The following is a 23411-nucleotide window of genomic DNA, read 5'->3' as shown; positions in this document are numbered from 1 at the left end:
GGACCACCTCCTTCTGTTCTTACAGCACTAACCTTAGCCACCTGGCATATCCCTAAACATAAACTTTATTGTGTGTATTGTGTATTTATACTCATTCTCGTCTTCTATAACCACTTGGGTTGTCATCGGGCGATAGGTGGGGCACACCCTGGACCAAACCAGAGGACCTATGCTTAATACTATAATACTACGTTCATGATATCATAAACAATAGTTCTTCCGTGTCGGCCATGTTGTATGCTTGCTGTTGACAGTGACAAAGAAAAGTAACCATTCTAGTGCACGCAGCAAGACCCTGCTATGACAACAATGGCCCTCATTCACATGAGAGAGACAAGGAAGCTGTAACAGCTGCTCAGTCATGTGAGCTAAAGGTTTTATTATATCCGGGCACATTCAGAAAATTTGTTTTTATAATGCACTAACAGGATTGCAAAGGGCAAGTGTTAAAATCAAATACATTGTGGTGCATGTCTAGTCGTATATCTAAAATTCAGATGGTTAAATAATACGTCAGGATAATGAACGGTGCTGTCAACATCTGGCTTTGCTTTGGCTGTTACAACAAAATGTGAAATCCTGAAAAGCCCAGTTCCAGAGAAGCAGTTCTGCAAATTAACTTTTGTATTAATGTTTGCAGGTAAATAAAACTACTGAGGTTGCACTGTTTACTGTAAATGGAGACAGTTTGCGAGCCAAGGCTCTGATCAAATGTCACAACTGCAAAAGCCCCTCTCATACCTTTGCATGGAAAATTCCAATATCGTGCAAGCCCTTTGGAAGAAGAATTAAACACTTGCTCATTTAACCGCAACGGGGATGTTGTAGCAATAGATACAGGATTCACTTTCCACGTAAGCCAACGGGCCCATTGAAGTATTGTGGCAGTTTAGCACGGTGTGACACCCAGCCTCAAGGCAAAGACAATCACTAAAGGCTTTTAGATATCAGTTACTTTAATTAGCGTTCATGAAAACTTCTAACAGTGCACTGAGTGACAAGTTCGCAGGCTGGGTGGATGCTCCATCACAGCGATCTTTGGTGTAGGAAGTGAAACAGGGAACAGATCATGAGCGTTGGAGGCACTCGAGGAGAAACCAAGATGTCAGTCAATTATAGTCACTTATAGAAAAGATCTGTATTTTTAAATACATTTAAAAATTGAGTTTGTCTCTGATGAGGTTCTTCTGTTTAAACGCGATGGTGCTTCGGTTTGGGCCAGAGTGCAGTACATGTTTATCATGTTGTTAAATCAGAGCATTCCTCCAGGTTAATGTCAATACACGCTGTCACGCCGTGTGGAGACGACGACGGGCAATTACGTTCATTCAAACAACACACGCGCTCAACTTTGCCTACTCCTCTTCCCTCATGTCAACGGCAGCTATCACATGTGATCTTCTGTTTTTCTTTTTTTTTTATTGCTCTGAGATCATCAGTGAGTGCAGCCGAGATGAAATCAAAATAACTCGTCCGCAACACGGAAATGAATGGATCGGTATAGATACATCAACTCACCGTGTGACTGAGATTTACCGATTAATCAATGTGATTTTGTAATGCAAGCCTACGCGAAGAGGTGCACAATAAATTAGGTGATTCACGCTGTGTGTTTCTTTGTTTTGGTTGTGTGATTTCATCAGAGTTATGTGGGTGGCATCCAGCATGAGTCAGAGGAGGAGGCCCGCAGGTGAGGTAATTATCAAGTAATTGGCAACACGTTGCCAAAAATGTAATAAAAAAAAAAAAAAACAGTGGAGTAGCCGGAGGAAAACCGCCAAGACCTGTCATGGCTCGAGGGGACGCTGTGGAAAGAGAGGTGGAGGGGCGTGGCCGTGGGCTGAGATAAGTGGCACCTTTGGGTGGTATACTCATAATTCTGCAGCACATGTTGAATGCATTCAAGCCCTCAAGTCTGAAATGTGGCAGTAAAACATTAATCGGGACGGTTCTCAGAGACTAACTGGAATATCTGCATGTGAAGTTTGAGGTGTGACGCGGTGTTTATGTGACACTTCATTCACATATTTTCCACTGACATAAACCGTGAATTAATCTGATTAATGGCACAGTCTTAACTTCACTACTATTCACTCAATGATGTGTTTGCTCACATTTTCTGAGCCAATCAATCTCTGTCTTTTAAATTCATTAAAGTCCTTGTGCCTCAAAAACACTTTTGACTTATCAGACAATGGACATGAGCGTTCTGAGGATGTTGTTAGTGGTGGGTCTTTGGGTCCTATGGCCATCAATAGTGACCTAATACTATGCCTGAAAAGAAAAACCTTGATCATGACTAAAATAGAAGCCACTCTAAAATGTGCAACATCTACCCTTCATATATGAGCAGTGTGTCACTGACGATTGTGTATTGTGAGATGCTAAAAGCCTTCCACAGATCTCATTCGACAGTATATGGTTCTGGATGGTTTTATTTAGTCAAAAAGTGTTGAAAAAATACATCTAAAAATGTTGTGAGTCTAACGAACTGCGTTTTTGTGTGTGTGTGTATGTGTGTGTGTGTTTATGCATGAAGCTGCATTATTCTTATGGAAAACACTCACCATGCACTATATCAATCAAAACCTTATTGCTACAGTGAGGTGTAAACGTCTCACTTTGGTGCATTTTATTTCTCTACTAAAGAAATTGGGACAATAAAAGGAAGTTATTTATCGTTTAGCTGAAAAATTTCCCAAACCTTTGGTCCGTTCGGCCTGCTCGGAAGTGATTGGTAAAATGCATGGCAATCAATCGATCATACTGTTCCTTCAAACTCTTTGAGGCACTATGAAACAAAAATAACAACATAAACACCATAAATACACAGAGAGGTCAACAGGTCCGTCTCTGTAACATCCAGTGCAAAAGTCTAAGTCAAAGTTCAAGATATGCCACCGTGACGCCTAAATTTAGTTCAGTATGTAGCCAAGTGGTCTCTCTCTCTCTCTCTCTCTCTCTCACTCTCTTTTTCTTTTTCTTTTTTTTTTTGTCATGCCCTCCTGCTCCGTCTGTCATCTTCTGAACACAGAGTGTCTTCACTGGGGCCTCACTCACGTTTGTTGAAGTCCTTCCTGTATTTGATCACAAAAGGAGACCCCTGCAATGAAATAAGAGCTGTAATTAGGCTCGGAAACAAACAGTTGGGCCTTAGAGGAAAAGCGCTGAAACTAAAACTATAGGGTTGGACTCTTTGACAGCTCGGCTCAGGGAGTTGTTGTCCAAATTAAAAAAAAAAAAAAAAGCAATTAGACTGAATTTGCCTTAGAGCTATGAGTTAGGATTGACTGCCCTCTTTGTGGAAAGTCAAAACTTACTCAGAGTCTTGTGAAAACTTTTATTTTATTTCTGTGGAAAAGGTCCAAGCGGGATTAAGAAAAAGAGGTTTCAGTCTCAGCTCATGAGAAGAAAATGTTCTGTGTCTGGTCACTGAAAAAAAAATTAAGAGAGAAACAAATGAGCAACAGTTTCACCACTTTGTTTCCATTGTCTCTGTCATGGTGAAAGAGAGAATGAAGCCATGATTTTGCATGACATACTGCAGAGACCAAATTAATTAAAATGCCCAATATATACGGCAATTAACTTTTTTTCTTTTCTTTGTAATTTATTTGATGTCAATCCAACGGACAGTTTCAACCATGTCAGTACATTTTCATGCTAAACCTGTTTTGCTAAACAGGATCCTCTGTTTGCTAACTTTTTTTTAATTTTGTTTTTTATATGTGAGTGAATCCAAAGCGATGAAAGTGCAACCCATTCTTAAAGGTCTGTGTTTTATAGAGTTCAGTACAGAGGAAAGTTTTAGTGTCAAGCCCAGGGAGAGATTCAGAGACAGAGAGCACTCATGACGCTAAAACTAAGAACTAAAGCTACAACTAGGGAGTCAGTTACTTTTACTTACACGAATACCACTGCCCTCACCCACTGCAGAGCTTACTTCTTCTTCCCGCCTAATGACATATTTTCAGTTTTTTTCTTCTGTGCCTCATTGAACAAAAGACACACCTTTATGTTAGCAAGTGATTTGATGAGTGTGTGTGTGTGTGTGAGAGAGAGAGAGAGAGAGAGAGACCCCACCCATGTGAAACAAATTGCATGACTAATAACAGGTAGCGTTAAGCCGCTTCGAGTGAAACGCTGAAATGACGCTCTGTGGGTCAACATGAATTCACCTGTTTACTTTTTTATTTTTTCCCTCCCTGCGGGAGGGACCAACATGTCAATGCAAGCAAATTTAGATCGCTGCATGTGTGCAGGCTCGTGCAGTCTTATTCCCTGGTTTGTGAGTTCACAATGTGAAAATATTGATATAAAAAGATACAATGATACCAATTCTATTCTGATATAAATTTACTTATTTCTTATTTCTTTTGATGTCTTTTGCGCTTTGGTCTTGGTCAAAACCATTAACCATCTAACTGCAACACTGAACTGTGCAACATATGTCAGCATTGCATATAGGCTTCATTTAATTATCATTTTATAAGGCTAATTTTCTTACTACTGTTGGTTGACATTTTACTGAGGTTTTCTTAAATGTTGTTTTGGTGCTGCATTCGTGTGTCTACACTATCTGTGAAAATATCTACCCTGACATTAGAGCTATGAGACCCCAAACTGAGATTTGAGAACAACCACTGTTTTCATTTCCTGCAGCGGGGACGTGCAGAACAAGGACTGCTTTCTCCAGCAGGTTATTATACAACTAAATATAGGGACTTAAGTCAAAAAGTGCCTGGTGTTGTAGAGGATGTATACAAGGCATCAATTAATGAGCTTTAGGTGAACTGGAAGACTGTTGTTATTACTAGCTGACATAGCCAATCTTGCAGTCTCCTCCTGTTTTCTGTCACTGCACTAAGCTAAACTAAGCTAAGCTAAGCTAACCGAGTGCTTGCTGCTACCTTATCCTCTTTTTAACCTTTTATTTGGTCTGCGTTTTTAATTTCTCCATGGTACTTGGGATTAGTGAAACCTAATATGTATAAAAACATAAGCATCATCTTTGAACAGGAACTAGTAGTTTTTGGAAAAAAAAGAATGTCCTCATATGTGGACACTGGGATTCCGACATTATTTATATCATAATAAAGTCACTCAATGTGTGACAAAATATAAAACTGTTTATTTTAATACCTGAATATGGCTGAGCAGAGACAACAATGAAGTCCCAAGGTCCTCAAACAAGTGCTTTTTTAGCGACGTTGTAGCTCGTAGCAATTGATAAAATTTGTTAAATTAAGTTTCAACTGTAAAATTCAATGATGTTTTCTACCTCGTCCACTTTTGTCCTGCGAGCATCTGTAGAATGAATCTGCTATCATGTTTTTACACCGACTAGTGTGTTGAGCCTTTGCTACAAATAGATGGCGGACTAGAGCGTCCACTAATGAGGACAAAGGGTTTAAATGAAGCAGAAGCAGCATAAAACCTAAAACTTAATGTTCCCATATGAGGACGTGGGGTCTCGGGAGTTTGAATTCAAAAGGACAGATAAAGTGTTATTGATCTTCTCATCTAACTTTCAACAAGAAAATCAAATAAACACATTTCCAAACTATTTTTGAACAAGTCTCATTCCTCCCCACTGCTACAAACAACTGACAGCAAAACATTAACCTCATCATCACATGTCGTAGCCCTATTAGCTAGCTGGCAAATGAGGAGAGTTTGTTGAAAGTATATGTGCAGAATGCATGAATTTGTCTATGTTCATGTTTATGTTAGCTATTTAGTTTTGACACTCATCAGTATGGCTTACATACTCAACATAATCACTCTATATTTAACAGAGTTTAGCATAAAAATGTGTGGGATTGAGCAAAGTTGATAGATAGATAGATAGATAGATAGATAGATAGATAGATAGATAGATAGATAGATAGATAGATAGATAGATAGATAGATAGATAGATAGATAGATAGATAGATAGATAGATAGATAGATAGATAGATAGATAGATAGATAGATAGATAGAATAGGTTCTACCTCTGTCATGGCATCATCAATCTGCTTCAGCTCCTCATAGTGGTCACGAGAGTCTCTCAAAGGTTGAACCATGATCTCTTCAATCTGAGGGAAAAGCTGACGGAAGACATCCAAGCTGTGATTTTTAATTGTTTACAGCAGCAGCACATCTTTTGAGACGCACAGTAGCTCTACCTTCATGACAGTCTCAAACATCGGGATGAGGACGAACTTGATGAACCCGATCTGAGCTGTGGGCTTGGTGACTTTGTCTCTGTCCATGAAAGGGGCCACTGGCAGACCTTCTGACTTCTCCCTGTCACTCTGCGAACCAGAGTAGAGGAATAGTTGTTATTTAAGTTGGCATCGTCACATCATGGTATTACCGGTTGAAGTGAACGCTCCGGCTGGAGTCACCTGCATGAAGTACTCCTCCAGTAGACAGTCCACCCACGGCTCAGCCACTTCAGTTGGCCTCACTTCATTGGAAATATCGCAGCACTTGATCAAAACCATCTTGAGCTGAAAACACAAGCGCACACATGCACAAACACATGTGCAATAGTCACACACACAGGATAAAGACGTCTATTCATTATTACAGTAAACAACAACAAAAAAGTCTGTTTGTCTTGTGGCATCTGCTGTATTTCTGTAACCACTTTCCCTATTACACTAACCCATCTGGTTTCTGCTGATTACAGTGCTCTGAGCAAATGAAGAACTGCCTATTTCGAGGTCACATCTGTGCACTACACAGCTACGTGATCTTCCAAGGCGTTATGTGTACATACGCATGTCACGTGCTCTTCGTTGGTGAAGTCAAAGTTGTCCACTTTTTGCTTAAAGGAGTCTAGTATCTCGCCATGTCGTGCCATGTCAGTGGCCAGGATGAGGGTGATAATTGCCTGCAATTGTAAGACGTAAGATATGAAATCAGAGTCAAATACGTGAGACGACCGTGTGGGATTCAAATGTAACTGAGCATGAACGGACTGGTGAGAGCTTTTAATGCACATCTCACCTGTCGGATCTGTTTGAACGCCTCGGGGTCCACATTTGCAAAGATGTTGCACTCAGGAAGAGAAAGGATCTGGAAGGCCACGGCACAGTGGTGGTTCTCCAGCGGAGAGATGTCGTTGTAGCGCACTGCCAGCTCTGTGCGAGCGTTGATTTGGTACCTGATGGATGGGTGAGATCCATGAATGAATCTGAGATTTGAGATTTAAGACGGATGGAGTAGCCTCATGAGTTTTCTCCGATAAGAGAAATTCTCACGAGCCTGAAACCTCAGCCGTCAACAACACAGCGATTTGAATCGGCCTGTTTTCATACCTGAGCTCTCTCCATGCTGAACTAGTTTCACAGTTCATCGACAACAGCGGAGGATGTCAAAACATACCGGGGGTCAACGGGCATCTGCAGTGCTCTATCCGTCAACACCCTTACAGACAGAATAGTGAGTCTTACGTGTTGTTGTAGCCGGGGTGGTCCAGGTCATGACACACTGCAGCTGTCATTAAAATGCCCATGTCTGTGAGAGTCAGCTTCTCCTGGACAACAAAAAAAAAGATGTCAAAATAATGCAATTGAAAGGAAGATTATCCAGTCTTAGAAGGCAAGAAACGATCCTTTTGTGGCGACGATCATTATGTAAAAGTGCATAAATGGTGTATATAATTCAGCTGAATGAAATCCCTGACATACATGAATGCACACCCATACCTGTAAGTTGCACAGGTGAATCATGCCATACATCATCTGACTAACACAGAAGCAGTGACGAAAGTTGTGGAAAGGGTTGTTACGGTAGTTCTCTTGAATTGCCAGCTGGAAGACAGAGAATCCGTCATTCAGCTCAATGAATGCACAGTCTCTAAATCAAAAACACTCTGATTGTCTTCTTGATTATTGGAATTGAACTGAAATCCAGTTTATCCTCTCTGTTGTCTTATTGCTGTGACTTTACCAGCCAGCGTTTGAGTGTGATGGGGTTCATGTTGAACTCCTTCACCAGTCCCAAGTCATGGTACATGTACTCCAGACAGCTCAGCATCTGCAGCAACACAAAGTCAGACATCATGACACTTGAATGACACTGAATGGAATTAAGCTGTTGGACATCAACCCACCTCATTGTGTTCCCAGTGCCAGACATCGAACGTTGGCTTCTTCAGCGCCTCAATGGTCTCCTGAGAGAGTGTGTACTGTGCGTGCAAGATAAAAGACTTGTTTTTTTTAAAAAAGGAGTTATCAGACCATCAAATGAAAACAAGCTATTCAAAAGTGGCTTCTGGTGAAGAGAAGCATCTGTATCACAGATCGGACGTACCTTTGGGTAATTGGGGACATCTCGCCTGGGAGTGACCTTCTTCCCATCGTCTGAGAAGTTGTATTTGCACGGACAGTTAACCCTGGGGGACATTTCAAGGAATCTCATTATATATTTTATCGTTTTGATTTTGCATTTAAAGCTTTAGCCTTAGCTTTTATATGTAACTTAGTTTCACCTGCCACCACCTCTTGAAGTCATTTCATCCCGTAGCTTCCTCAGATCATTTTTACACTTCTCAATCTCGACTACTTTCAAGCCCTCCACTGAAATAAGACAAGCAACATTGCCTCATTGCACACGTTTCCTCCTTTTAAAACAAGGTTTCCCTCAAATGTAGCACTCACATTCCACTCTCTTTTCCAACATGGCTAGCCTGTTGGTCACCTCGGTCTTTAACTCATTGATGCGAAAGGCCCTGTGGGAGAAGGGCAACGGAAAACAACCAGAGAATGAGATGCGTTACAGCTGAGGGTTCATGACAATTAAAAATGAAATAAAACTGGACTGACTGAACTTGCAGATTATCAATGGAGCACACTAGTGTCATGCTGTTTGTGAGGTCGTTTCGATTAGCGTGAAGGTCTCACCTGCTGAACTGATCAGCCACCTGGGACAACACATTCTGAAACATGTCCTCCTTCTCTGCAAAGATAAATTTGTTTTCAAGCTCAGCATCACGGTAGAGGTGTCGCCGCTTATGCAGAAACTTATGAGACAGTGGGACTTGTTACCTCCAAGCTGACCGGTAGACAGTGGGACAACTTTGTACAAAGAGCTGGGAAAAAAAATTATAAATAAACAGATGTGCAGTTATTATATATAAGATTTACAGTTGAAACCTTTATTTTTTTAGTCCACAAGTTGAAATAAAATACTGGTGTTTACTTGGGAGAGTTGGTGGGCATGGTGGGATCAATGGAGACCAAGGCACCTTCTGGATCCACCATCATGATGGCAGTGTTCCTGTAGTTAGAGGAAGACTGTTGTATACACTCATATGAACTTTTCTCAGGTCACACACCTATTCATCTATGTTACACCAGATCCTTGGTAATGTGTTTTGTAAATTAAGCTTTTTCACTTTTTGTATTCAAAAATGAAGCAGAACAATCTCTATTTCTAGAGCACTTTTCAAATCAACATAATTTACATTCAATAAACGTTTACGGTATTGACGTTATTCAGGACAGATATCGTGTAAATCGTGTTTGATTTTTACAAGGCGGACATGCACAGACAGAAAAAGAGGGGAGAAAACCTACTAAAACAACAGCCTATACAAACGTAATGCCCCTCAGCAAAAGCAAACCAAAATAAAAGGCAAACAGCATAGAAATCCTGCTTGCATCATCCATCACTGTCTGCTCCAATGTGTGCAACTAAAACACATTTTGTCTTTTTGATTATTACATGCCGGTGTATGCCCTTGGTTGCTTTTTCTTTCCTTTGTGGAGCTACTCGTAACATAGTTTTTTTATTGTTATCTCTCTAATGTCACCTACATGTGAGGAGCCAAACTGAACTACCAACCTGGGAATGTTGGATGAGGAACACAGAAGCTCCTTGATGTCACATGGACTGCAGTGGCGGCTGAACACCACCTGTAGCATAAACACAAGCGGTTCCTTAAGTGTTTTCCACGAGGCTGCTGATGCACAGTGAATCAATTGGTTTTTAGGAATAAGGTCACAAAGCGGTGGTGTCAGTTACTAACAAAAAAAAACAGCCCACTGGAGCAATTTCGAAACAGCTGCTGGCCAAGGCCTTTTTTTTTTTTTTTTTGCAGTGCAGGGAAAGTTACACAGTTTCATGTTTTTCAGACAACCAGGTCACATGGGAGAGTTACGCGAAGGTCAGCTCCGCTTAATGCCTGAATGAGGCCGAGAGTGTGAGAGAGCCACTGAGGAGACAATGTGAGAGAAAACGACAGCTGGAGTCTGGGATTTCATGGAGCTTTTAAAAATATCATCATTATCCACGCCTGTCAAGCGCAAACAAATCAGCCTAGTTTACGAGGCGCAAGTACAGTACGTGTAAGGAGTGTGTGAAAATCTTTTTCCGGAGGATTGATATCCAGGAGTGGGTGTGTGCAACCCACAGCACAAACTGAGCTTCTTGAAGGGAGCAGGTGTAGCAGACAAACAATCAGCCTCAGGCCTGCGGCTCGGGGCTCTTGAGCAGACATGTGTCATCGCCAGCTCTCTACTTGAAGCACTCCACATCAGCGGACAGGCAAGTGTTTCTCTGTACATGTTTGGAACTCCGCGGCATGAAACTCGACCTTAAAACCATTTGTCACCATTCATTTGCGTGACCACTAAGATTCAGTAAGTCAGCCTTCAACTTTTATTTAATTTTTTTTTTTTGGTTTCTGTATCGCCACAGATTAAAAAACTTGACTGGCAACTCTAGAAACTTTGATATAAAGAGACAAACAGATCTAAATCCATATTTGCATCCGCGAGATGCAAGGCAGCAGAGTAAGTTGTGAACAACAGGTGTTTGTTTCTGTCAGTGACACCCGTACGGCAAAAATGGACAAGCGTCTAATTCAAGCTCCTCCTCGGGAGACGCGAAACCTCTGGGAATAGCTGCTATCGGAGTCCAGGAGGGAAATTGTTTAATTAGTAGGTTAGTGGCTCGGATTTACATTTAAACCAATTATCAAATTCTCATTAACATCAAAGACTAAGAGGACAAATTGAAATCAACCAGTGGTGTCCCAAAGGTGGTGACAATTAAAATGTTTTGGATTTTTTTCGACATTAATTGCAGTAACTTTACTTGTGATTTTTATACTTACTTTGAGTGTTAATATTAGATAAGTAACATTATTTTAAATACCAATTCTGCATATCTGCAACAAGTGCTATGTGACCTAGTTACAATACTAAACTATTTAATTTATGTTAAATCTATATTGTATGTCTTGTTTATCAGGTACTTATTTAATTAATATTATTTACATGTATTTGTGAAGTCTTTTGTTCCAATCAGCACCTAATTTTACATTATTTTCAAGAATATAAACAATGAAAAAAAAAAAAAAAAAAAAAAAAGATGCTCAAAGCAAAACATCTGGACCGGGACCCACCTTTTGCACCTTCCCATCCACATCCAGGTAAATGGATTTAGGGGCATAGGAGGAGGAGCTGGAGCCCATGTCGACCTCCCTCTCCTCTCTTATACACCCAGAGTCCTGATTAACAAACCCGAAGAGCAGACAGTCGCGGTCTTCTCCTGAGGATCCTCTGGATAAAAATAAATAAATACAATAAGTAGTGAACACACATTTGTCTTCTGTATGAAGACATGGCTGAGTTTATTCACATATTACCTGTTAAAAACTATAAAATATGACATAAGGAGATTTAAAAAAAGAAAGAAAGAAAGAAAGAAAGAAAGAAAGAAAGAAAGAAAGAAAGAAAGAAAGAAAGAAAGAAAGAAAGAAAGAAAGAAAGAAAGAAAGAAAACCAGATGAGCATGCTTAGTTCTCTATCTGCAAATAATTTTTGAGGAACATTAATGGCAAACTTTAACACAACAAACTTAAAACATAATTAATAAACTGTCCCCATATTACTTTCCACTATGCACAGCCAATTTCCACAATGCAATACAAAAAAAAAAGAAAAAAAAAGAAAATGGAAAACAGGAAAAACAATCAAAACACACTCAAAAAGATGGAAAGCAGCGGCACATCTGCTAAACTCACAGTGTCAGGGATGCAGCTTCCTCTGCGGAGGCTGGAGGTTAAGTCCCAGGTGCTGAAGATGCGGCTGACTCACATGCAGACACGCACGTGTGCTAAACCTAACCCCTTTTTTCTTATTCTGACTGAAATGGAAAGCTTTGGAGGAGATAGAGATAGAGAATGAGAGAGAGAGAGAGGAAGGGGGAGGGAGGGAGTGATGGAGGTAGTGGGGAAGGTGTGAGGGAGTATGGAGTACTACGAATTTAACTGGTACTCATTCTGGTTGCCATGGGACCGTTACCATGGAGAAAAAAAAAGAGACAGCCCTAACGTCTTAAGTGGTGAGGGGATTTTACCTGAGCTCTTATCCTCCTGATCTGATTCAAAGGACAAAAACACACAAGCGTTATGGCTTTAACAAACGAATGCTGAACACAAATTGTTTGCTATCTGATGCAAACCTGGGATGTGAAGAAAACAGCAGTTACTGTCGGACCAGAAGGCGCACGGTGCACAAACAAAGCACTGATTAAAGTACTCAAGCTTGCATGGAAAATGATGGAAAATTATATCTTATCAGGAGGCCTCCACTTCTTACTAAGGGTGGGCATATTTTCAAGTGGCACTGTACTATTTATTGACTTTATTTTGGTCTTTAAAATTCGAAACGTAGGATGGAAATAATTGCTTACGTGGTACTTACATATAATGTCCACTTGTGAGGCACCCAAGGTTGCAGTGATCAGACAGGTCAATCAAATCTTATTACTTAAGAAACTTCTTATTTTAAATTCAAATAGACAGTGAGCTGGATACTGTGTGTGTTATGACACACATCTACTGTACATCAATGTGAGTCCTTGGTTGGTATGTGTGTATGTATATGTGTTGTATATATGTTGTAATATGTTGTTTTTCTTATGTAAGTGTGTCAATGTGTGTGTGTGTGTGTTGCCCTCTCCAGTCCACTTATCCACTCTATTGTTGATAGCAGCTCCAGCAGATGGTTTGGTCAGATGTGTTCAGCAGAGCACTTTTAGAAGATTTGAGGGCACATTTTATTTTTTTTAGGATTAAATAAACAGTTAATAAAACGAATAAAGGTTTGATGTAATCTGTTAAATATGAGTAAACAGACAGGATGTATAGTGAGTGATGCATAAAAGAGTCAGTGTTAACAATGTCCTATTATATGTTATACAGTCTAGTTAAAAGTAAAAGCACAGATACATACATGGAATAAAAATGCCTAATACAATACAATACAATATTATATTTTGCAATAATACTACTGATATTGTTTTTTGAGGTGCATCTTGATGGAAATTTTAATTGAATGGTTTGGGGTGAGGTCCAAAGAGTCAAACTGGAAGGCTTGTGTTCTGATTAATGATGTGAAAAAGAAAAGTAATTTCATTTCTGTCATGGATAACCTGGCCTATTTGGGCACTACATACTTATTGATATGGAAATGTGTGTCTTTGAAGTGGAAACTCAACCAGAAAAGTGGTGCAGTTTCTAAATTAGATAGTGTCGCAACAGTTATTTACAAAAAATATATTAACTTTTCTCATGTTCAGACTCCACTATGTCTAACTCAGCTGCCAGGGTTGTCACCTACACCAGGCCCTGACGCCATAGCGTCCCTTCACCTTCACAGGCTCCCTGAAAAATTCCACATCTCCCACAAAATCCTCACCCGATGCACCAGACGATGCACTTTCAGGGACGGATCCTTGAGCGTGGCTCTGCCCCTTCAAGATACGCATCGCCCCAAACCTGCACTCATTCAAAGCTACCCTCAAAACCTGTCTGTTTCCCCAGGCTTTTGGTCCACCACAGTCAGCCAGTCGTCACATGTTCAGTTAGCTCAGTCTCAGTTTTAATCTTACTTTATCTTTCTTGTGGTTTTTAAGAGTGTTTACTTTCATGTGCAACCAAGCTGCTGCGGCCAAGTCATTTCCCTCGTGGATCATTAAAGTCTAGGTCTGCGCTGTTTGTCCTGTCTGTTTTATCTAAATTGTCTAATTTGTCTTTTTTTTGTTTCTGTCCTGAAATTTGCAAGATGTAAATGTAAATTATTATTATTATTACTTTTTATACCACTGCAGGGCCGGTATGCGAGAGGTGTGTTTTAGAGCTTTAATACAGAAAACAAAATGAACTAGCTATAAAACAAGTAGATATCACAATTTAAGATAAACATTAAGAGTTGTTAAGACATAAGAATTCCAGGCAACCGTCAAGACCTCCTCACTTGTTTTGTTTATTGACCTGCACAGAGTCCAAGGCCACGCTTGTTATAGACTAGACATAAAAAAAAAAAAAAAAAGTCTTGATAAGGACTTTCCAAGTATAAAGTCACTGCTCTGTTGGGGATATCGTCCCAGTGGGTTGGTGTGAACAAGGACATCAGTAAGACGGCTCAACCAGGCACCAGAAGGAGGTAATTAATTAGATATGGAGAGCATCATATATCGTCTCTAATAAACCCATAGACACCTTCTGCCCAAGCACTTGCAGAGACACATACACACGTACTGTTTGCACACTGATGTGATGCTGTTCCCCAGAGTCTAATTACTGCCCTGGCCTCCCAGCTCTTCTGCCACACTGGAGGAGGAGGAGGAGGAGGAGGAGGGTGAGAACAGTATATGACGGTGCAGACTGTATGACTAATGCATAGTATGTGAGATCAAAATGGATCTAAACCAGTTTCCAAGCCCGACTAAGGATGCCCCCCCTTTCATTGTTTGAGGACATTTAATTTTTCCAATTACCACGAGCGATTATGCACATGTTTGTGCGTTCGCTGTGGCTGTGTGTGTGTGTGTGCGTGTGTGTGTGCCTGAAAATGTCTATTCATGAGCCCGAGTGTGCCGAGGCATAAATGGCGTTTCAAGCAGAACAAAGAAGGCGAAGCTCAGATCAAAACGGGTGAATCTGATTTGCTTATGCAACCGCAAGACTCAGCGATCACCTTCAGCGATGGAAGGTGCATTTCAGGATAAAAGCAGTCAGTCCAATCAGGCCGATTTTCATGACAAAAAGTGTCCAGCTGGACCGCCGAGGGGACACATTATCCTGATAATAGTGATATACCGAGCCACATTTGTGTGTGTATGTTTGTGTGTGCGTTTGGTTGCTTCGTTACTCATTCAGGCTTTTACCTCACTAGCTAAGTGCATTAAACTATTCAGTAATATTTTTTTTTTTTTTTTATTAAATATGTGTGGCAGTGATTAGTGCACCATGCTGATCTATACAATGCAGAGGAGGTTCAGGTCCTTTATTATTCAGACGTGTACGTTCACAGTTATGCTGTCATCCAGACTGTCCATAATCCAAATTTACTAAATTGGCTTATCTGTTCACACATATTAAATTCCTGTCTGTCATGATGAGGAAGAGGCTTAGCTTTCCTTTTGGTAATTTCACCTGTTGAATAAACTTATTTTCATTGTGGTCTGGAGGTTATACTGAATCAAAATGAAGGGCCTACAGAGAGAGCACGGCATGTTCCGCAAAGCTTGTTGAAACAGGTGATTGCATTAAATATTTGATCACACATCACTGACATGCACTGGATTGGCTCATATTAGTGTTCAGGTCAAACATCCAATAATGCTACAACTAAAAGCAACATCTTGTCTGCTTGCCCTTCTAAGTTTGAGTAATTTTTTTTTGTGCAAGTGTGGATGACATGCTTTAGGGTCATTATGTCAGAGTTTTGATCTCCCACTTTGCCTCAGGTGTCATTCCTACTTACAAATTCACTATGTGTGTACATACAGTGCCACTTAAAAGTAGTTGTCACTTACATTTGAAACTCACAGATATGTAATATTGGCTCATTTTCTCATTATTTTGAATAAATATATGCACAAGTATAATATTTTTACTTTTTTGTGTTTGAGTGAGTTCCCTTTGTCTACTTTAAGGATTTGTATAAAACTCTTTTGGGTAATTTTTAAGTAAATTTGATATTTGACAAATAAATCTACACATTTGGACATCCTGGCCAGTCTATTTTTTCTGAGCAGTGTGCATCAGATAAGAATACAGTATTTAAAGAAATGTTTGGGCGACACCTTATGGAATAAAAGAGAATTACGCTCAAAATCAAGAATCGGGGAAGGGATAAATTCAAGGATTGTCTGTCCAACTGCCATAAATAATATAATTTCTACAGAAATCAGATGACAAACAGCAAACTATTTCAATTGTTTTTATTACCTTGGATTATGAAGTGACTTAACGTGCAATAAGAATAGTGTGTGGTTTAATTGCTGAAAAGAAAAAAATGCTCTACCTTTAAAAACTATGAACTTACATACAGTATGTACAGGCCCATATCAAAACTTCCCCGTAAAATTAAGAATTCCACAAGGAGCAAAAATATATATCAGAACTGTAAATACTTTACTGTCTCGGCGTCATATACAGAACATACTACGTGCTGGTGGACAGGATTAACTTTTCTGTTTCTGAGAATAACATCGAAAGTTCACAGAGATCCTGTGCATAGCCATAGAGAAATAGATAAATAACAGAAGATAGAAAGTTAGCTGATAGTGAACTCTTGTCTCAGTGCATCAGATCCATTATTCACATGGCGGGATGCAACTACACGTGCACTTCGCATATCACAGAGTGAAATCACACATCTGTGCAGCTATCATTGCTGTGAGGGACAGTGGTCGCTGGGGTCTGGACACTCGGCCTCTACGGGCAGATGGCTGGTGGGGATGCCGACCGGAGGGCGGACTTTTCTTATCGGGCTGAAACTGCGCGGAGACGTGCCGGGGGAGTGAGCGGGCGAGCGGAGAGGGCGCAGGGGAGGCCCAGGAAGAGGCTGCAGGATAGGCTGCGCCAGGGGAGAGGGGCTGCGGGGGTACCTGCGTGGGGTGGACCAGATGGGCCTCTCAGATCTGGTGGAGGAAGGCAGAGGGGCTGGAGCGTAGATAGCGGGGTTACTCAGCTCTGATTGGCTCACAGCGTTGACGGAACCTTCTTCCAAATGCTCCAGAGTCTCCTGAAATAAGATAATGATACACAGCACTGGTGTTATATCTATAAAAAAAAGGTGCAGTTTGAACCAAAATATCAGCTTGGACATGTTTATAGCATTAGACCAGAATCCCACAAAGTTTAATGACCCTTTAACTATACCCCTACCAGCAATGTTTTTAACAACTACTGGGTAGATTTGCAGATTTGCTCAGAAACATTACCCTGGCATTGTGATTAAGCAGTTCACATCTGTGGTTTTCAGTGAAGTGTCTCCAGAACCATTTGTCTGAATTTTCCAGTCATTCAGGTCCAAATATAACATTATTATTATTATTAAAAATAATGAGGTTACAGGCCCTAGTCATGTGAGTTTCAGATATTCCTAATAACGCCCAACCAGTCAACCGAAGATGATTGGTCTTAAGACGTATTTTTTTTTCTCCATTTCCATAATTATAATTTTTGCAAAGTTTTATGAAAATGTGGTTAAGAAAAATGTTTTGCAAAGAAGCAAGTGACTTACATCTTCATTGAGAACATAGAGTGGCATGGGGCTCCTTCTACCAAGTGTAGTAGGTTTGGGAACAACATCAACTGCAAAAGATTTATTACCATTAACATACATTTTTAGCACTGATTTACAGTCTGCTTACAGAAGTACTGTGTTGCACGATATGGTTTAAATACACAATGAGTTGTTGCTCACCGTCATGGCCATTTTCACTTTGCTCTATATAGACAGGTGCTCTTTGGGGGACAGGTCGATGCTTCTTTCTACAGCGGGGAAAAAAAAAAAACGAAAAACAAACAAGAATCAGCTTAGAAGAGCTTATTGCACAAGCTGCAGGTAGACTAACCGTGCTTTTCACTTCTCCAACTAAATGTCCGGCGTCGTGCATCATGGTGACAGCACTGCACCACTTGAGATTCTAGCCACATCCACAAATTCAATATCAAAGCCAATGAAAGACGGAGCAAGAGAAAGAGAACAAGAGCAAACGAGAGAGAGAGAGGGAAAGAAGAATGGGATAAAAGAGTGGCTCTCACTTGGAAGGTTTCCAACAGGCACACACTGTCACCAGGGTGATTAGGAGGAAAATGCCCCCGGTGGACAGGATGATGTATAGCGAGCTCCGTCCTAAACCAGAGTGACACAGGGAGGGCCAAACCACAGCAGAAAGAAAGAAAGAAAAGAAGTTTGATCAGCTTAACTTGTACTTTTGCTTCATGAGTACAAACTTCCAACTTTGACTTGCTTTACAATAACATCACCAAACCCTCCACTAGTCCATTTTCCTTTTTGACAGTGAATATGTGCAGGATTAGATGAAGTTGCATCTACAAGGCAATAAAACGTGGCCAGGATATAGAGCTTGTAACGAGTTTTGATTTTTTTTTCTCTCCTCCCACTGCTTGCCAAGTTTCGAGTGCGCTGGCATGAACAGGGTGCAGCGAAGCAGGACATTAGGGTAGTCACTTTGAGACTTTGTGTCTCGCTGCTGTGCAAGCGCAGGGAACAGAAGGGCAGTGCGAGGGCCCCGTAGCCGCGTCTTCATGGAGCACATCGTGGTGCAGCAATAATGAAGTCGAGATTACTGTGGTCCACTGAGGCAGAGCGTCCTCCCCACCTGCCTCCGTGTTCATCTCTCTGCTCATAAATAACCGTCCATTCATTAGATTAGACCGCCTCTCTCTCTCCTCCCTTCTCCCTCAGTGTGACATGCGACTGTATACTGGTGCCCAGTAAGAGCTGACTCCGAGCCAACTCTGTTACAATCACAGCCGGGATTTGCACTCGCTGTAAACAACATTGTTAGAGGGGCCAGCATGCCTGTGTATGGGCCAGCCTGAGATGATAATTGCTTCTGCTGGCTCCTGTAAGTGGACGGTTTGTGCAAAATAAGCAGTAATGTTCAGATTTTTCTTCACAGTCAGACACGAATTTTTCGGATTGGTTGGCACTGCTGAAAAGAAAATAATCAGACCCACGAACCACTAGTATTTTGTCACTAAAGCTTTACTCATTTACTTAGTACGTACCTTTTCTATACTACATTATATATGAGAGTAATTAGATATTGAAACTCTTTTCAATGTCTCGCTAGTTACTCGTGACTTTGCAGTAGGGCTGCACGATTCCGGAAAAAAAATGTGAATCACGATTGTTTTTGCTTAGAATTGAGATCACGATTCTTTGGCACTTCTTTTTTTTTTTTTTTTTTTTTTTTTAGAAAATGTTAATTGCACTGATGAACTTTAACAAAACAAAACAAACAAAAAATCATTCAAATGGTCATTCAAGTAGAGTATCAAACATTGAGATTTCCTTAGAATGTAGAGCTTACGTTTCAATGCGAATTCAATGCATGAATTCGGTTCGGGTCTGTGGGCGACTCTCGCCCCCACCACCTGAGGTTTCTTCGCCATCCATTTAACTCTCTTTACCGCTGACTTCCCCGTGCTTCTCTCCCTCACTGTTTCCACACACTCAACTGCAGACGGGCTTCCGCCATTTACGGAATCACGTGTTGTAAAGACGCTTTACCATAGGTCGAGGGAGGAGTCAGCGGCAGTGCTGCCTTTAGGGGCGCTTGAAATAATCCGGTAAGAAATGGGAGCATTTGTTTGTGACCCGCTTGTGAAATGAAATGTTTAAGAATCGTTGAGATTGAAATGAGATCATCATGTGTATGTGTGAACCGAGATTGCGATTTTTTAAACAGCCCTACTTTGCAGATTAATAATTTAAATACGAAACATATTATTTAGTGTTTTTAGGCCTCTACCACCTTTGCCCCTTCACCTATCAGACGCTATGATACCATCACCTCTTCATTCATAATTTATACTAATGCATTATTTAAGGTCCTACCGGTGTAACATGCCACCTACTGTAGACAGTGAGCCTGACAGGGAAGCTCTTCATGCTGCTAATGGGGTTCTCCACCGTGCAGATGTAGACGTCGTCATCCGACATGACAACGCGCGCGATGGTCAGCACCTTCTGGTCATGTGAGAGCAGCAGGCGCGAGTCGTTGGCCATATCCTTGCCCCCCTTCAGCCAACCGTAGATGGGCTTTGTGCCGTTGTCGTGGGAACAGTGGAGGCTGAAGTGCTCGCTGTACTCCAAGACAGAAGAGGCCATCATCTGGATGTAAGGCTTGGAAACAGGCACTGAGGAGGATAGCAGGACAAAAACACTGAAATTCGAGCACATGCAAGGGTTGCTGACCTTTAGTTATTCAATCTGACGAGTGAAATCCCGTTAGGCTCTTTGAAGAACATCTACGCTGTGAGTCACTCTGTATTTTGAACTTTGATCGATTTTCTGGCTGATGTTTTGAAACACGAGAGCAGCCGGCACTTTACAAAATAGAGTGAAGCCGTGTACCATCCACAGTGAGCTCGATGTAGTGCTCTCCAGTGAAGGTGTCGTCTGTGATGGAGATTTCCACCTCGTACGACCCTTCGTCCGACAGCTGCAGGTTGTGGAGCAGCAGGGACCCATTCTCAAACACCAGGATGCGGTTGCGGTACTCTGGCCTCAGGTTCCCTATGACGTCCGTTCCTATGGACTGAACAACAGTGACGGGTTTCACTTTGTCCCTCTTCAGCTGCCACTTGATAACAGGCTTGTCAGAACTGCTGCTGGAGTAGCTGACAGACAACAGGGCCGCTTTGCCCACCGTGCCCCTCACCACTTGGGTTTGGCTGGTCACATTCACCCCCGACACTTCACCTGTGAAGAAAAAAAAAGTCAAACAGACCGATGTGAAGTGATACTAAACTGATATTTAAATAGAGGTGAACACGGAGTAAGCAAAAGACTATATTCTTGGCTGCCTTTGATGCTCTTTCAAGGAGGAAAGATCAGAGAATACATTAGTTCATAAATCGAGGAGGAATAGATGTGGAAATTATGCAAAAAAAAAACACCAATTGATACTTCATGGCTGAAAATGCGAATGGGAAATGAAGACAGCAGAGATTGTGATCTTGTGCAACAATGGTGGAAAATTATGCACTATTTGACATTGTATGTAATCTGTTGTTCATGAATAGTGCCTGTATACCTGTTGCTTTTCATTTATTTTGTTTTCAACTTCACCAGAAACAAAATACATCTCATCTCATCTCATCTTCTACTACCGTTTATAGGGTCGCAGGGGTTCCTGGAGCATATATCCCAGCTTTTATTGGGTGAGAGGCGGGGCACACCCTGGACAGGTCGCCAGCCTATCACAAGGCTAACACATTGACAAACAACCATTCGCACTCATACTAACACCTGGGGTCAATTTAGAATCACCATTAACAAGCATGTCTTTGGAGGTGGGAGGAAACTGGAGTACCCAAAGAAAACCAAATATATACTATACAGTTTTAAAATCTGTTAATATCAACACCACAGCGCGTTTCAAATAATTACATGCACCTGTGGTTCACATCTGTACACACTGTGATAAGAAGCCAGAGAGAATGACGCAAGTGTTTAAATGTGCAGAGGTTGAGCGATATGAAGCTTAAACTCACTTTAGATGTACCAAAATAAAAATCTGTTTTGTCAATTTATGTAGCGTGAGTGCCAAAACACATTGTCTCAAGATGGTTCGCAGTCTGAAACCCAAAACAATCTCTGAGCAACGACAAGGAAAAACTGGAGGAGGAGGGGGGACCTTCTGCTAGAGAGGCTGGGTAGAGAGACAGAAAAGAACACAGTAAAACATTTAATATCATTCTGACTTCTTGTAATTTAAGAAGAGATGTTTGTGGTTTGTTTTTTGATGCAGTTTTTTTTTCTTCTTATCAGCTCACTATATGCTCCTCGTGCAAACTAAACATTCATTCGTGCTGCTCTTAGCCAGGCCCACGATGTCTAATCATGTTTTGATTGCTAATCTGTTTCTCAGAAACCCCTCCCCAGGAATTCCTCCCGACCTCTCGGAGTGAACAAGCGATGTACTAATTTTGATTTGTGCTCCTCAGTTGTCCTCCACCTCCCACAGGGACACAGGGATAAGGTATTAAAGTGTGAGCCACATTTCACCTTTTATAGACCAGCCCTGTCATGGAAACCAAACACAGCAAAGCTATTATATTTCACAGTGGAGGTTCCTATAACTCAGCTGTAGCTGGACACATGGAGGTCTAAACATTGGCTGCGGGCCTGCGAGGGGCATCCTACTGTTAGGCCTCAGAGATGGAGAGATCAACCGAGGAGGGAGAAAGAGGAGAGAAGGAGACTCTGCTCTGTTCACAATTCTCTGCAGCGAGGCAGTTAGCAGGGCATCGCCTCATTGCCGTGGTAACCATTTGGTCCGCCTGACAGGGGTTGCCAAGGCAATAAGACAAAGGGCATGATTGTTGGGACTAGTTTCCTCCCTTGAAAAGAGCGAGAGGAGGGTTAGAGAGAGAAATTCTTTGTCAGCGGTGAAGTTGGAGATAGACACTGGACCCAGTGATTCCACTAAAACTGGCCTGTTTGCGTAAACTGCGCTCATGGTACGGCCGTGGAATCAAACCGTGCATCTTTAAAACCGAAAACACCACTTCTGTAAACCGCTGCTCGCCATTATTCTTGAATAAACTCGCCCCGAAGCGTCCCGTGCACAAAAGAGGCCAATTCAGCAGTTCTCCACAAAACTTTCTGTCATCACACTTAACCTGTATGTCCCCTTTCTTGAACACCTTCAATGGCCTCTCCATGCTCCTTTGAGCTGGAAACGGGGGCCCACTGTCGAGCACCACCCATGAACGAATCCATTGTGCTGCAAATCCGTGGAATACAAGGGAAAGTACAAAACGTCCTAAAAGTAAATTAACCTGGATTAACTTGGCATGAAAACATGAGGATGTGAGTTTTATTTGGATTTTAAGTCATACAAAAATAACGTAAATAAAGAAAGCAATCTAAAGGCTGTAAAAAAATTAAAAAAAAGGCATTAACTGAAATGGTACTTAATGATAATGGGCCCGGTCGGGTTTCTCTTTGCTTACTAGTAAAATTTGCAGTCTCTTGAAGGTCCTTACCCTTTTTTCTATGGATAGGTGAACAAACGACTGGACTTACCTGCGAACAGAAGGAGGAGGAGGAGGCCAAGGAGCGTCAGCAGTGGTGGAATGTCAGTGATACCGTCGCCTGTAGAGGAGGGCTTCCTCTCCACCTTCATCTTGTGTCCTGGGCAGAGTCTTTCTCCCACTTAGTGAGCATGTTTTATCCACCCTGGGCACGTCCCGGCGGCTCGACAGTCTCCCCACAGCCTGCCTGCCTGCAACACTGGCCTCTGCCTGGTCACACTGAGCCCCACTCTCCTCACAGCACCCCAGTCATGGCCAACAACAGCCAACTGTGTGTGTGTTCATGTGAGACAGAGACATAGTGTAAATGAGCTCGT

At 41.5% G+C, this 23411-nt stretch overlaps 2 protein-coding genes across 4 annotated transcripts; both read right to left on the bottom strand.

Annotated features, from left to right (window-relative positions):
- Nucleotides 1-2419: 2419 nt before the first annotated feature.
- On the bottom strand, nt 2420-12475 carry pde9ac (phosphodiesterase 9ac). Of its 3 annotated transcripts, none has more exons than XM_047593292.1 (20): nt 12025-12475; nt 11404-11560; nt 9840-9910; nt 9195-9272; nt 9041-9084; nt 8897-8951; nt 8654-8724; nt 8485-8572; nt 8307-8388; nt 8107-8181; nt 7944-8030; nt 7700-7804; nt 7445-7527; nt 6999-7155; nt 6769-6882; nt 6392-6496; nt 6170-6298; nt 5996-6091; nt 3908-3984; nt 2420-3103 (listed from the first exon to the last, which is right to left on the bottom strand). In XM_047593292.1, exons 2-19 carry the CDS (start codon nt 11470-11472, stop codon nt 3940-3942), a joined length of 1554 nt encoding a protein of 517 aa, XP_047449248.1. In that variant the 5' UTR covers nt 11473-11560; nt 12025-12475; the 3' UTR covers nt 2420-3103; nt 3908-3939. The 3 variants fall into 3 exon arrangements, with proteins under 3 accessions (XP_047449248.1, XP_047449246.1, XP_047449247.1); XM_047593290.1 differs by having other exon boundaries at nt 3908-3990; nt 12025-12474; XM_047593291.1 differs by lacking the exon at nt 3908-3984 and having other exon boundaries at nt 12025-12474.
- A 3740-nt stretch (nt 12476-16215) lies between these two features.
- Nucleotides 16216-23368, bottom strand: hepacama (hepatic and glial cell adhesion molecule a). The gene is made up of 7 exons (XM_047595240.1): nt 23087-23368; nt 20408-20755; nt 19909-20190; nt 18064-18154; nt 17723-17790; nt 17540-17610; nt 16216-17038 (listed from the first exon to the last, which is right to left on the bottom strand). The coding sequence occupies exons 1-7, from the start codon at nt 23184-23186 to the stop codon at nt 16682-16684; spliced, it is 1317 nt and encodes a 438-aa protein (XP_047451196.1). The 5' UTR covers nt 23187-23368; the 3' UTR covers nt 16216-16681.
- Nucleotides 23369-23411: the final 43 nt, after the last annotated feature.

Source organism: Mugil cephalus, chromosome 9, assembly GCF_022458985.1.
Source record: "Mugil cephalus isolate CIBA_MC_2020 chromosome 9, CIBA_Mcephalus_1.1, whole genome shotgun sequence".
NCBI lineage: Eukaryota > Metazoa > Chordata > Actinopteri > Mugiliformes > Mugilidae > Mugil > Mugil cephalus.
This window is presented reverse-complemented; position numbering and strand designations above follow the sequence as displayed.

Coding starts and splice junctions, on each gene's coding strand:
- pde9ac (XM_047593290.1), bottom strand. CDS start 11,472: ATGGGCTCCAGCTCCTCCTCCTATGCCCCTAAATCCATTTACCTGGAT. Junction 8,573..8,653: donor GTTGGAAAAGAGAGTGGAAT/GTGAGTGCTACA, acceptor GTCTTATTTCAG/TGGAGGGCTTGAAAGTAGTC. Junction 6,883..6,998: donor CGTTCAAACAGATCCGACAG/GTGAGATGTGCA, acceptor TTACAATTGCAG/GCAATTATCACCCTCATCCT.
- hepacama (XM_047595240.1), bottom strand. CDS start 23,186: ATGAAGGTGGAGAGGAAGCCCTCCTCTACAGGCGACGGTATCACTGAC. Junction 20,756..23,086: donor CCTCCTCCTTCTGTTCGCAG/GTAAGTCCAGTC, acceptor TTTTCTTCACAG/GTGAAGTGTCGGGGGTGAAT. Junction 20,191..20,407: donor CATCGAGCTCACTGTGGATG/GTACACGGCTTC, acceptor TATCCTCCTCAG/TGCCTGTTTCCAAGCCTTAC.